Source organism: Haliotis cracherodii, unplaced genomic scaffold (genome assembly GCF_022045235.1).
Source record: "Haliotis cracherodii isolate W230 unplaced genomic scaffold, xgHalCrac1.p SCAF_3, whole genome shotgun sequence".
Classification (NCBI taxonomy): domain Eukaryota; kingdom Metazoa; phylum Mollusca; class Gastropoda; order Lepetellida; family Haliotidae; genus Haliotis; species Haliotis cracherodii.
In genome coordinates, this window is record NW_027266286.1 from 70,030,581 (window position 1) to 70,045,977 (window position 15,397).

General features: G+C 38.0%; 1 protein-coding gene across 1 annotated transcript; it reads right to left on the reverse strand.

Annotated features, from left to right (window-relative positions):
- Positions 1-13,659: 13,659 nt before the first annotated feature.
- On the reverse strand, positions 13,660-14,871 carry LOC139475669 (uncharacterized). Its single transcript, XM_071258858.1, has one exon. The coding sequence runs from the start codon at positions 14,869-14,871 to the stop codon at positions 13,660-13,662; it is 1,212 nt and encodes a 403-aa protein (XP_071114959.1).
- Between the last annotated feature and the right edge of the window lie 526 nt (positions 14,872-15,397).

A 15,397-nucleotide genomic window follows, 5' to 3' on the forward strand; every position in this document is an offset into this window, starting at 1 on the left:
CCAAGGGACAAAGAAAGAGTTTAAAAATGTAATGATTCATTTTGTAAAAAAAATGAGATTTTTGTATATTAAGGGATATTATTATGTGAACCCATCAGTATTAAATATTTTCCCTTTATTAATATTTGGTTGACAATGAAACGTAGCCACATATGTCTCGGAACTGTTAAGAATAAGAAACAACTGAGATAAATATTTATTGTCTATCCGTGACGATATCCTGAACTTTATTCGGTATCAATAAAAGTATCTTGTGACTATAATTATGTCCATTACGCCAAACCAATATACCTTGTGTACATGGCCAAAGACCAACTATAGCTAAAAAATAACGTTACAAAATAAAGGTTATCTTGTGTTAGGAAAGTGTGTGGTTGGAGATCTTGCAGACAATAATCGCAATTAAGCGCTACAGACTAATTATTACAAGGATTTTGTATAACATTTAACATCAAAACCGTATGTCCGCAAGGGCAACAGCTTACATTTCACAGGGCTTTGTCTACCAGATTGCTTTATAGTTACGACATGAGTCATAGTTAAGACATGAGACATATAACAAATAATTGACGTTCAAGCCGTTGGTTAACGGATAAAAACTGAGGGGCGAAAGAAAGTTGGCCGAGATTTTGCCCACTCACTCATCACTCATTCCTGCATCAGTTTGTAAAAATCGTAATCTGTTGGCAGGATAATTATGTGCAAAACAATTTGGTTCAATGACGATTGTGGTAAGAAACGAATTTGCAACCACATGACCCCTACCATGTTTAAAATTTGTGCCGAAAAAAGATAAGATACTCCTCAGCAGTTGTGTATTATGAGAAAATAGGGCGGTCGGGAAGCCTTGTGGTTAAAGCGTTCGCTCGTCACACCGAAGACCCGGGTTCGATGGGTACAATATGTGAAGCCCATTTCTGGCGACCCACGCCGTGATATTGCTGGAATATTGCTAACAGCGGAGTAAAACCATACTTATTCACTGAGAAAATATTATTTGGACATAATATCGCTTATCGTAAATATACGATGAAATCAACTGAGAGGTATAGTTTCTTTTCTTGACTCACATAATGGCCAATCGATAAAGTTCGCAATTTACATTATTACATGGCATTGCTTAAACGGAAATTCCCTTGGGATACGTTTCAACAATACACATATTTCAAGGATCAAACATTCAATTCAAACATCAGAGATGGGGATGTTTCTAGTCGTATCTCCGCCACATGAAAGAAACAGTCGCAACCTAGTTGAAACAATCAAAACATAAATTTGAAAAAAGTCATGATCTTTAACGTTGTTGTTATTAAGTCTTGCTATAAATGTAAAATATGACACCAGCACTAAATGTAAATGGAAACGTTGAAACATTGGCATTTCATGCATTTGTTGATGAAGCATGCTCATAAAACTTAAAAGAAATCATGGTGTATAATTGCAAAGTTTAACGTAGTTGTTATTGAGTCTTGAGTGAGTAAAGCGTAATATCAGCCGGGAACGTAAATTCAAAACAATCAACCTCTTCCATTTAGATTATCTGCCAAACAGATTGTAATGGCCGCAAGTGATGAGTATTGTTTGAACCTCGGCATCCTATGCATTCTCGCTTTTGAAATGAGAATCCCCACTTCGGTTTGCTTGTCATATGATAGAAGGTTATTAGTGGAGAGGCAATTATTGTGTGGCAACCTGACAAAATTGGAGTCAAGATGACCCTTGGTTGTCCTTGTTGATTCCACACAGCATGTACGGTTAGCGTTATACTCATCCTCGTACAGTGTATGCTATAATTTGTATCGCATAACAACCATATGCTCTTTTTGCCAATGCCACTTCGAGTACTTGGGTATTTTATTATTTATTTAATCAAGTATTTCATCGAAGACAAACAATTTGTATCGCATAACAACCATATATTCATTTTGTCAACGCCACTTCGTGTACTCGAGTATATTATCATCTATTTAGTAAAGTATTTCGTAGAAGACATTCAATTTGTACCACATAACAACCATATATTCATTTTGTCAATGCCACTTCGAGTACTTGAGTATATTATTATTTATTTGATAAAGTATTTCGTAGAAGACAAACAATTTGTATCGCATAACAACCATGTATTCATTTTGTCAATGCCACTTCGAGCACTTGAGCATATTATCATTTACTTAATAAAGTATTTCGTCGAAGACAAACATTTTGGTCAGTTAATAGAAGGAATCAGTGTAAATCCATAGGTGTCCTCCCCCTCACTAGCAAAATTATTCAGTTATTATTATATGGACACTGTTAAGCCTTCTCGGTCATGTTTTGGTCACTACTTATTACATACAATAATTTCCTCCCTATATACATCCAAGGCAAAAGTATTTTGACATGTGGATATTTACTGATTTAAAAAATGTGTCACTTCCTTACGAATAGTTTGAACCTATAATATTACGAAGAAAATGAACGCAAATAATAAAGCGTGTTTCATTTCGCATTTTGACATTTACCAAGTGATCATAATAAACCATATCAAAAATGGATATTACGATGAATTTAACTTTATTTGTGTTTTACATGAGTGCCAATATTGATGGGCGAAAAAAACATTATATCTCTCGATTTAAATGCTTAACAATTATGTCGTGACTGACTGGGGACAATGTAAAACGTCAACGCTAGAGAATAACCACTCTTTATTATCCGACGAAGCCGTTCCATTGAGCATTAAAGGCAAAATATAGGGGTGAAAATTTTATGAACAGATCACCTACAAATCAAGTGATGACATCAGGTATTCGCATGAAGGTTTAAGCATGTCCTGCCCTACCGGTAGCACCCGCCACTCACAAAAGGCATAGGGCTACTTGAGATAAGGGCATCTAAAAAAGACTTAGTACGTCGTTATCATGTGGAGGAGACACCAGTCAACCACTGACAACATAGGGCGTCAGACTTGGTACGCCGTTATCATGTGGAGGAAAAAGTCAACCACTGACAACATAGGGCGTCACACTTGGTACGTCGTTATCATGTGGAGGAGACACCAGTCAACAACTGACAACATAGGGCGTCACACTTGGTACGTGGTTATCATGTGGAAGAGACACCAGTCAACCACTGACAACATAGGGCGTCAGACTTGGTACGCCGTTATCATGTGGAGGAGACACCAGTCACCCACTGACAACATAGGGCGTGACCAAGGAGGTACCAATCGAGAAGAATCTTGCTTCGACTTTTTTCATTTCTCAGTAAAATACTCATAAATTCAAATCGCTATCCCTAATAAGTAAGTATAAAGAGCATTAAGTTGCATTTCATGCAAATCGTGACTATGAAACGTGTACTGTTGGCAGTTTAAACTCTTTCCAAAGTCATCATTCACATCCTCGAAGTCAAATTTGAGAAAACTCTTCATTGATTTAACTGCCAGCATGCAAGAACTTCATGCGTAAATAAGCGTTTAATAAATTACCAGTTGGGCACGACGTTGTTGTGCAGATCAGGGAAACTACAGTCAGTCGCATGAAAACAGCCTCTTTTAAAGAAGCTTTATCTTCTCTTTATCCTTTATTCGGGCCATTCGTAACCTCCTTACGCATGAGATGAAGCCCAATTAGGTACATGAAAATGTGGCTTTTTTCTGAAGTGGCCTTTCAAGAAAGGAGATCTTGAAAAATTTGCGGAAGTGTAATTAGTTCAAAGATATTTTCTTATTGATAATACACAAGTAAAACATATATACATTAAATGCCGCCTGTCGATAACCACTTAAGAATTTAATTGGTGGTAAGTGGTATATATTATTGTTTAGGTTTCCGAGATTATAACAATACAACCATATATTTGTGCGAACGTACATTATTCATATATCATTAATCAACTGGACAATCTGATAGCGACTATACTGAAAACTTAACACTGTGTGCTCAGTTTTCCTTCAGGCTTATAGCGTCACGAAGAAAGTATTTGAGCGTTTGTAGTCGTTGTGGTAGTTGTATATATTAATGGAGATTGGCGCCCTATAAGGCCTGACTGAATAGTATAATTATAAGTTATGGGTGATACGTTTGGCCCAGTCGTCCAAGGCATCGGAATTCACTGTGTAGATTTGGATGCCTTACTCCTGTGTACTACAATAATGCGACAAAAACCTTTCCATATTCATAAGAAATCGCTGTACGAGTCCTACTATATCATTAACATGTGTTTATGAATCTCTATCAAATTGTGATGACACCAGGTGTTCGCCAAAAGGTGAGCGTATCCTGCCCCATCAGCGGCAAAAACACATGCGTCACTTTGGGTTGTCCTCTCTCATGAAGCTGACACCAGATGGTAAAACTAAAATATTGATCAAAACAACAAATCAAAATCCCCAACTCACTATATGTTATGCCATCTGTATGTTAACATGTTTGTCTTGCTGCTGATCAACACACGAGCAGACGGGTGAATTAGTTCTGAAAGCATTTTTACGTGTCAATTCCCAAATTGAAACAATATGTCAGCCCAGAAATCTCTACGTTAACGAACTTGTGTGAAACTAACCAACGACCAACAAGTGGTGTACAATCAACAACTGTACGTAACAAGGTTTACACATCAACACAAATTACTCCACAGCGATTACATAGACAGTACACAATAGAGTGGTAATACAATATTCAGTGACAGTATATGATATGATGGCAGTGGTCAGTATCAAATACAAAAATACAGTGGTGATAGCAAAAGTCAGTGATAATAATATTTTCACCCAACGGCGACAGTGGTCAAGCTTCTGATATTTGTCTAAGCAGGGAATCGGGGGTTATGAGTGATCTTCACAAGAAATCTGGTCTTGATGTAATGAAATATGTACGAGATTGTCCCCTTATATGCATCCTAACTAGAGTCAGGACATTTCTCCTCTGTGCCATCACAGAGTATTCCACATGTTTCCATCTCATTCCATGTATACCGGTTTACACATCAAACTAGCATCCAGATATAGTAACTTCCTAAAAACTGCTAACATTAAATAGGACTACATCCCCGCCAACTAATCGTTGTCCAGATACAATGCAATGAGCTTCTACCGAATTTCAACAGAAGCATTGTAATACAGTTACGATCATTGTTTAACAATATAATACACTGTCATATTACAGCATCAATATGTTGAAATCAAAATAGAAACTACCATGTAGCCTTTCTATTGGAAAGACTCAAAAGAGGCTGGTTATCAGAACAACCCAACACGTTTGACGAAGCAAGAAGAAACATGACGATCTGGGATACTATATTTTGTCAATTCTTGTGCAAGATGTTTTATAAGGTCAGGGTAATACAGATTCTTTGCAGACATCTTCAGGAGAATATTTTTTGTTTCTTTGTTGTTGTTTTTTACCCAGCAATATTCCAGCTATATGACGGCGGTCTGCAAATAATTGAGTCTGGACCAGACAATACAGTGATTGACATCATGAGCATCGATTTACGCAATTGGGATACGATGACATGTATCAACCAAGTCAGCGATCCTGACCACCCGATCCCTGAAATGTTGAAAGACAGACTGGAATCATTTATCTGTTGTCTCCTTACCATTTACATCTACATTCGCATGAACTTATACAACATCAAAATTCAAATCTGTGTCAAACCTGATCCCTGCTTGACAATCGCTGATAAAGGTAATGTCCATTGTACGATTCAGCTTATGTCATAAACATATGTTTATGAATCAATATCAAGAAGTGATAATACCTGTTGTTCAAGAAACGGTATTATGCCCCAATGGTGGAACCAGACACACACAAATGTAACAGGCAAGTAATTGTTCACCTGAAAAGAAACACGGCAACACATAGTTCAAATAATACAGGGAAATGCACGGACATCATTTTGGTCACTGATGCGTCACATTTTGAAATGTCCTCTACAGTCTACTATAAAATGAGAAACATGAAAGATTTACTGAGGCCTTAAATGTTGTAAAACTGACAATAAGAAACCTTCGAGCAAGAGCCATATGATGTTTTTTGCAATCATCGTAGAATTCATGCTCGATTGTACCTCAAAAGTTGTGAAATGTAGACACCAAAGGCTGGAGTTGCTGGAATATTGCTCGAAATTGACTATTTGAAAGTTGAAGTCATCCTTCTTTTCATACAGCCTTGTGGATGGTTTTTTGTTTTGCTCAGATCTTTATGTTTTGATCAGGTGGATAAATCAGTGGATCAGTAAATCAGTAAAGGGAATTGTCCATTTGATGATTATTGAACGATACGCTTAAGTTACACTTTGGGGGGTAATTACCTTGATTTGATTTTGCCACAACCAAAACGAAATTCCGATCCACATGCATAACGAAACAGATCAGCCAGGAGGGGAGCACAATTTGTGCCCAAGGACCGGGGGTGCCTACTTACTGCATAAATGTCCTATCATCAATTTCATATCGACTTCAGATGTTTTGCTTTTATTTTGACAAATTGTTCTGAACCTATGAAGATAATGATATCTCACCGTGTTTAGTAAGCAAAAGCGACAAAATACCTAGGCCTCTCCACTGTTAAAAGAAATCCTGCTAAAACCATAGTTCATTGTACGATTCCGACTACATCATGAGTATGTGTTTATGAATTACTTTCAAATAGTGATGATACGAGGTGTTCGTGAAACGTTGAGCACATCCTGCCTCACCGGTTGCACCCGTCACAAACATGCAAAGGCAAGTCAATTGCTCATCTGAAACGAAACACGGAAACATATGGTGCAAGTCAAAATAAAGAATTGTTTCGGAAACCATTGGAGAAATGACCCATGGATTAAGGAATATAGTTTTCCCTTAAGTTTGTCGTATGGGATGGTGGTGTACACAATGAAATATCTAATAGTTTTGAGAATCCACATGGTATAAAATTCATCTTGTCTAAAATACTTTCTGTGATTATGACGAAAGTCCTTCCCTGACTGTATCAAGAATTGTGGTTAATCTTTGAGACAGGGATTTGGTGATATATTTGCTGGACCCGGCAATATACCTGTCTTTGTGCGGATTTGTTTAAACTTTTGAATCCAGTGAAATAGAGAAGTGGATATCTGTATTTAGGTTTTAGAGTCAAGTCAAAAGTTGATAGTACTCACACGTGGTTTGGGCAGTTTTCGTCCTCTAGTAACATACTGGCCTTAGATGTGGCTTAATTTGGTATGTCACTTATATCAAGTTCTTTGATCAAAAATAATTTTGAATGTCGTGATGTTTTCATGTAATTGTTATGTTATTTGATGCATTGTCAGTAGGAACAACAACAAATTTTTCTTGTATGGCAGACGCACTTAAGATTAAAACGGGCTAGGAGACAATGGGTTTACTCCAGTTGTGTTTCCTCTTTTTTAGTTTGTGCATTCTGCCAAGGCTAACATCCCGCACTGACTAAACCAATTCCGAAAGACAGTAAACAGTTCCAAAAAGTGTCTTCTGGCCCATGTCGTCGACAACTTCCAAAATGATTTACAGTCGTGACACAAATCGTTTGCTGACAGTTCACAATATATGATTTAATAATTTTACTGTCAAGGACCAACTCGATAGCAGTATGATGAGTCTTGGCAGCCGAATACCGTAGAGGTTACATCATCAGCTGCCATGTCCACGTTCTGCAACACTTTCCTACACGTATGATTGAACAACCTGGCTGCAATGGTGTTCTAACAGGACAATGAAACTGTTGCCTGTTTCTGAATATTGAATCAGGAAATGTAATAGTTTTCCTCGGAGCCTTACATTAATAAGACGTATTCTCTCTCTTAGTCATTCAAATAATAGATAACCATCAAAGTGACAATTTTTATGTTGCTTGAAATGAGATCATAATGGAAGATGTACATGTAAGTGTATAATCTAAAACATAATAGTGGATTTCTGTTGTTCTTGGAGGTGGATATGTGGAACATGATCATGTCAGGACTGATTAGGTAATTAATAGACATACTACTAGATATCTGATTAGGTTAAGGAAATCGGTGGTTACATTTGAAGTAATTATTTCAGGTCGATAGAAATCAGGGTTAATTGCAGGGACAATTATGTTATGTCTTCAAACACTGGTCATTTAATGTTTTAAATTTCTACTAGTATTTCAATGAAGGAATCAGGTATTGTTGGAGCGTTCGTCGGTACTTTCAGAGTGATGTCTCCTTTTCTACATTGATTGTTAAGATCCTTAAAGAATACCAGTGTTTTATAACACGAAAGACGTACCTTCCAGTAGCCATGCCAGGATCCGCTTGTCGTGGGTTCGAATCCCTATTCGCACTGCATCATTAAGGTCATTGTTATGCAGATCATTCTGCACAGTATAGCATGCCTGCTAACTGCATGTTACTTTCGCCACATTTGAATGAGGCAAGTTTTGATATTACATATGTATGTATTCACGCACTAACACACGAGAGGTGGTGGTCCATAATTTTCTGACTCGCATGTAAGATTAACGAACCAGAAGAGTGAGTGAGTGAGTGAGTTAAGATTTAACGTCACATCGGCAGTATTTCAGCCATATCGTGACGAGAAGTACATTAATGATACACATAATTATACGAAATAAAAACCTGTCGACGAAGGACAGTAAAATAACTAGATTTATCACAGATCATGTCTAAAACTAGTAGTTAGCAATAAAAATATAACAACATACGAAACAATACAAGATAAAAATGAGCTATAGATCGCCAGCCACTGAAGAGAGATCACCATGCTAGGGTCCATGGGGACTTACAGTACTTTTGCTACCTACATGGACCCTAGCCGGATTTACATCATCCCTTCAGCTGTTGGCGATTATTGACAAATTTAGCAATCATTAAAATAACACATATGCTACGATTAAAACCGTGGTACAAATAAATATACTTTGAAAGACGCGGTCTTACATACCCTCTTAGGGGAACAATAATTTTACACTACTTCAACCCCCTTCGAGGATATAGCCACTAACGATCTCAGTTTTTAATTTTATTCGACCAATTATAAAAAAACTGATTATGTACAGAAAATAACATTCAAAATTTATGCAATAATTCAATTTCCTTTAAAAAAGCAATAATTAAATGAGAACTAATAGTATTAAAAAGATCCTTCATAGATGTAACCTTGAAATAGTTATCCCTTGTAATGGAAAAATCAATGCAGTCAAGCAGGACATGCTTGACCGTGATTCTTTCATTACAAGGGACACAGAATGGAGGATCCTCACCTTTTAAAATATATTCATGAGTATAACGTGAATGGCCAATACGACATCGTCTTAAAATGACCTCTTCAAATCTGGACTGACAACCCAAGTAGGTATAACCGATATTCGCTTTTATTGCATGTAATTTATTTATACCCACTTGGGTGTCCCACTTCTTCTGCATTAGATCTCTGATGTGAGTGAGTGAGTGAGTTATGGTTTATAGTCACATCGGCAATATTTCAGCCATATCGTGACTAAATCAAGTTATAAAGTCATGAAACACAAAAAATGAACCATAAAACCTGTCGACAAAGGACAGTACAATAACTAGAGTATCACAGATTTTAGTTAAAACTAGTTTGAGAGTATATAAAAGAACAATGGAACAATTCAACAACACAATATAAAAATGGGCTATAGATCACCAGCAACCAAAGGTAGGCCACCTTACTGGGGACCGTGGGGACTTACAATACTTTTGCTACCTGCACGACTCCCCAGCAGGATTTACACCATCCCCTCAGCCGCTGGTGATTATATGCAATTTAGCCAACACTTAAAATAAACAAATATTCCACGTCTAAAACTGTGGCAAGAATAAATGTACTTTGAATGATGTGGTCTTACATATCCTCTCAGGGGGACAATAATTTTACGTTACTTCAACCCCCTTTGAGGATACAGCCACTAACAATCTCAGTCATCAAATTTATTTTACCAATTATAAAAACTATATTTTATACAAAACATATCAATCAAAATTTAAGTAACAATTCAATTTCCTTTAAAAATGCAATAATTAAACGAGCATTGATACTAAAAAGATCCTTTAAGGATGAAACTTTGAAATATTTATCCCTTGTGATGGAAAAATCAACACAATCAAGCAGGACATGCTTGACGGTGATTCTCTCATCACAAGGGATGCAGAATGGAGGATCTTCACCATTTAAAATATATTCGTGGGTATATCTACTATGGCCAATACGACATCGTCGCAGAATGACCTCTTCAAACCTGGACTGACAACCCAAATAGGTGTAACCGATATTTGGTTTAATTTCATGTAATTTATTGATACCTACTTGGGTGTCCCACTTCTTTTGCATTAGATCTCGGATGTACGATCTAATAACAGGTTTATAATCACTGTATGGTAAAAGAAGTGGTGTCACAGATTTGTTAAGTGCTGCTTTTGCGGCAGCATCAGCCAGTGTGTTACCAACAATCCCAACATGGCTTGGTAACCAACAAAAAACGATGTCATATTGGCCAGTCGCAAGATCATTAAATAACTCAAGAATTTCAATTAAAAATGGATGTTTACATGACATATTTTTAATAGCCTGAAGGCACGAAAGTGAATCTGAAAAAATAATGAAGTCTTTAGATTTTGATTTCTTCTTGATATATTGTAGTGCTGTTAAAATTGCGTGCGCTTCTGCTGTGAATATGGAACTATTATCGGGTAAACGTGAAGATACTGTTCTGGATCCAATGATGGTGGCACTAGCAACTGCGCCACCATCCTTGGATCCATCTGTAAATATAGATTTATATGTGTCATAAGTGTTTCTTAATTGATTGTATTCTTGTTTATAAATAAGTGGATTTGTATCAGATTTCTTTAGTTTAGTTAATGTGAGGTCTACAGTTGGTCTTACCATCTGCCAAGGAGGCGATGAAAATAGTTTTGTGGGAGCTATATCCTGAAAGTTAATTTTCGCAGCAGAAACGACTGATTTAATTCTTATTCCTAGGGGTGGAACAAGAGATGTTTTCTGACTGTAAATATCTTCGTAAAGAGGATTAAATGTGCAATTAAAGGCTGGATTTGACGGATTGGAATATAATTTAGTGATGTATTGTAAAGAAAGTTTCAAACGGCGCTGTTTTAGAGACGGCTCATCTGCTTCAACAGACAGACTTGGAATAGGAGAAGTGCGAAAGGCTCCAAGGCAAAGCCTCAGTCCTTGGTGATGGATAGTATCAAGTTTTTTTAAATTACTTTTACAGGCTCCACCATAGACGATGGAGCCATAATCAAGTTTGGAACGGATCAGTGACCTGTATAAGTGTAGGAGGGTAGTCTGATCCCCTCCCCACTTGGAATTAGAAACAACTTTCAACAAATCGAGTGCTTTCAGGCATTTAGCTTTAAGAGATTTAATGTGTGGTAAGAAAGTTAAATGGCTATCAAAGATGAGTCCCAAGAATTTGGCCTCTTTTACAACTTTGATAGGGGTGCCATTCAAAAATAATTCAGGGTCTTTATGCGGCTTATATTTTCTGCAGAAGTGTATACAGTTAGTTTTTGACATAGAAAATTTGAACCCGTTTTCGAGAGACCACTTATGAATTTTATTGAGACAGATTTGTAACTGCCTCTCTATGGTATGCATATTTTTACCACAACAAGATGCATTAAAATCATCCACGAACAGTGATCCATCCACTGAATCACTTAAAACCTGGGACAAACTATTAATTTTAATGCTAAACAAGGTGACAGACAAAATACTGCCTTGTGGGACACCCTGATCTTGATTATAATGGTCAGACAGGGTTGAACCCACTCGGACTTGAAATTGTCTGTCTGTTAAAAATTGTGATATAAAATGAGGCAAACGGCCTCTCAAACCAAAGTCATGTAAATCCTTTAGAATGCCATGCTTCCAAGTAGTATCGTAGGCTTTCTCAAGATCAAAGAAAATTGATACTACGTGTTGTTTGTTTACAATAGCATTTTTCACAAAGGATTCTAAGCGTACTAAATGGTCGATAGTACATCGATTTTTTCGGAAACCACATTGGATATTTGTAATTAGATTATTGGTTTCCAGATACCAAATTAATCTATTATTAACCATTCGTTCCATGGTTTTACATACGCAGCTTGTTAAGGATATAGGTCAATAGTTCGAGGGATCTGAATGATCTCGGCCAGGCTTCGGTATTGGGACTACAATGGCATTATGCCATGAAGTAGGAAAATTCCCTGATGTCCATATTTGGTCAAAAATATCTAAAAGTGTCTCGAGACAAGAATCTGGTAAATGTTTTAAAAGCTGGTAATGAATGTTATCAGCTCCCGTTGCTGTGTCATGAGCTTGCCCAAGGGCAGTATGTAGCTCATGTAATGAGAAGACTTCATTATAGTCTTCACCATTATCAGAAGAGAAATTAACTTTTATCTTTTCCTGTTGTTTCTTAAATTTTTGAAACTCCGGGACATAATTAGATGTTGAAGAATGTTTCGCTAACGTTTCTCCAAGTTTATTTGCAATATCAGTTTTATCCGTTAATAACGTGTCACCTTCCTTAAGATGGTGAACAGATGACTTTGAACCTTTGCCTTTTATTCTTTGCACCATATTCCACACCTTGGAAATGGGCGTGCAGGAATTTATTTTGGAGACATAGTTCCTCCAAGACTGACGCTTATTTTGTTTGAAAGCACGTCGTGCCTCGGCATTGGTAATTTTGACCTTATCTAGGTTATGGACTGTAGGATGGCGGCGGAAATACTTTTCCGCTTTCTTCCTATATTTTCGTGCCTGTTTGCATTCGTTGTTAAACCATGGTTTACGAATATGTGGAATTACAGAGGACTTTGGAATTGCTGCATCAGCAATTTCATTCAGCAAGTCCGAAAACAACTGTATCGGATCTTGAACCAGTTGAAAAATGTCAGGTGTTAATTTTTCAGTGGATAATAATTCATATAAAGACCAATCAGCTTTTGTAAAATTCCACCGTGTTGTTGGTGGACGATCAGTAGGGTTAACAGTTTTAAGGATGGTAGGGAAATGGTCACTCCCACAAAGGTCATCATGAACTGACCATTCAAATTCGTTGTAAAGATCTGAATCTGTGATGGAGAGATCTAGTGCTGAATATGTTCCTGTAGCAGGATGCAAATAAGTGTTAGAATCATCATTAAATATGCAGAGATTGTTGCCTGAAATAAAGTCTTCGAGCACTTTTCCCTTACTGTTTGTAGTTGGACTTCCCCATAGAGGGTTATGCCCATTTAGATCGCCCATGATGATACAGGGCTTTGGTAACTGATCATAGAGATTCTGAAGATCAGCCTGCTGAAGAGTATTCGAAGGAGGAATATACAAGGAGCACAAAGTAAGTGCAATGTGCAAGGTAAGTCGGACAGCTACAGCTTGAAGATTTGTGTTGAGGGGAACAGTACTATGGATGATGCCTTGCCTGATCAATATAGTAGAACCTCCAGTAGCTTTCTCACCTGGAGGTGAAAAGGAATGATAGCAATTGTATTTCCGTAAATCAAATACATCGCTGTGCTTAAGATAAGTCTCTTGGAGACACAGTGCTAATGGTGTAATGTCCTGAATTAGCAATTGTATCTCATTAAAATTTTTCCTGAGTCCTCTGCAATTCCACTGAATCAAATGAGGCGTGTGGGTCATGGCGGCTCAATAGGTAATCTCACACGCGAGCGTGAAGAACTCCTAGCACTGGCCTGAGAAGACGGAGTTACCTCCATGTCCAAAGGTCCAAAGGAGTTATGGACAGGCACCTCTGAAGGAGAGGGTGTCCTAAGATGTTGTCTGTTTAGTTTTTTTCTTTCTGTCTTTGACATGTGAACATGTCCTGGTTTTTCAATAACAGGTAAAGATTGTGGATCAGTCTGTGATTCTGAAGATGATGTAGTGGGCTGACAATCTGATTTGTTTGGCTGAATGACCGACGTTGTTTCAACTGGTTGAACGGAGTGAACCCATGTCAGCTCAGTCTGACACTCTATGGATGAAGTGGCAACAGAACGAGACACTGCAGCAGAATATGTTAATGTTGATGGCAGCTGATTTGCTACTTGTTTTTTGGCATCCAGATATGATATGTTGTTTTGATGTTTGAGTTTCAATATCTGGGATTCAGTCTTCCAGAGTGGACAGGATTTGGACCAGGCTTCATGTTGGCCATTACAGTTGGCACATTTGACGTCCTCCCTACATTCAGTGCTGTCATGTTTACCACCACAACGCTGGCAAACATGAGGTCGATCACAAGATTTGGAACCATGACCAAACTTTTGGCAAGTATAACACCGGAGTGGATTGGGGACATACACCTCCACTCCGATATTAACATAACCAGCTTTAATTGAACGAGGGATACTTGGTCTGTCAAATGTGAAGAGATAGGTATTCAGGGGAGTGATAACACCATTGACCTTTTTGGTGAAACGTTTAACAGCTGTCACTGCCTGATCCTTTAACTCTGTAACAATTTCTTGTTCAGACATGTCCGAAAGACATCGAGCTCTGTCTCGAACAATGCCTCTACTGGAGTTTAAAGTTTTATGTGCTGAAACAGCAACCTCAACATTTGCAAATTGACTGATCGACAAGAGATTTAGAGATTGCTGTTTCTTCAGACACTCCACAAGAATAGAACCACTACGGAGACGAGTGACATTTTTCACTTCTCCACAGTGTCCGTTAATAGCTTTAGAAATAGCAAACGGATTCAGTTTTAAAGGTAGTTTGTCAGCAGCCTCGATCACCAGGAATCGGGCCCATGAATCGGAGTTGGTGGGAATGTTCCCAGAATCATCATCTTCAAGACGTCTTTTTTTATCGTTACGAATTGAACAAGGTTGTTTGGTAGACATGGCGAAAGAAAAGTGTTTCAGCATACCTGCTCCCCACCCACCATGGAGTGTCAACAAGGACAGTGTTGTAGCGCATCGGATTTCCAGCATGCAAACACCAGGGATACAGGGATGTTATACTCCAGCAAATATGACTTGAATAGCTATATTTATCTACCAGATGTAGTGCCAGGCAGGTTCAGTCCATGACAAGAAACTGGAGACATACAGAATACAGAGGTCAACATCACCAGATTGGCCCGCCTTCTGGCGTAAGACTCTAGGCAATTTATTCCATCAAAAATTGGTAATTCATACAAAGTATGCATGGCCAAGTCCAAAATATACATTATAATACAACACAGGAGTGCATATACAATATTACGCACAGGGCCTGGCATGACCAGCCGATTGATAAGACCGGGCCCATCTTACCACCCGTCTAGGCGAAGTAAGGGTCGAAGTAGTGTGTTGGGCAAAGGAACACAGTTCCAGGAACCAGTGCCCTCAACTACCAGAATCCCGTCCTCCGCCGACACAGGGACGC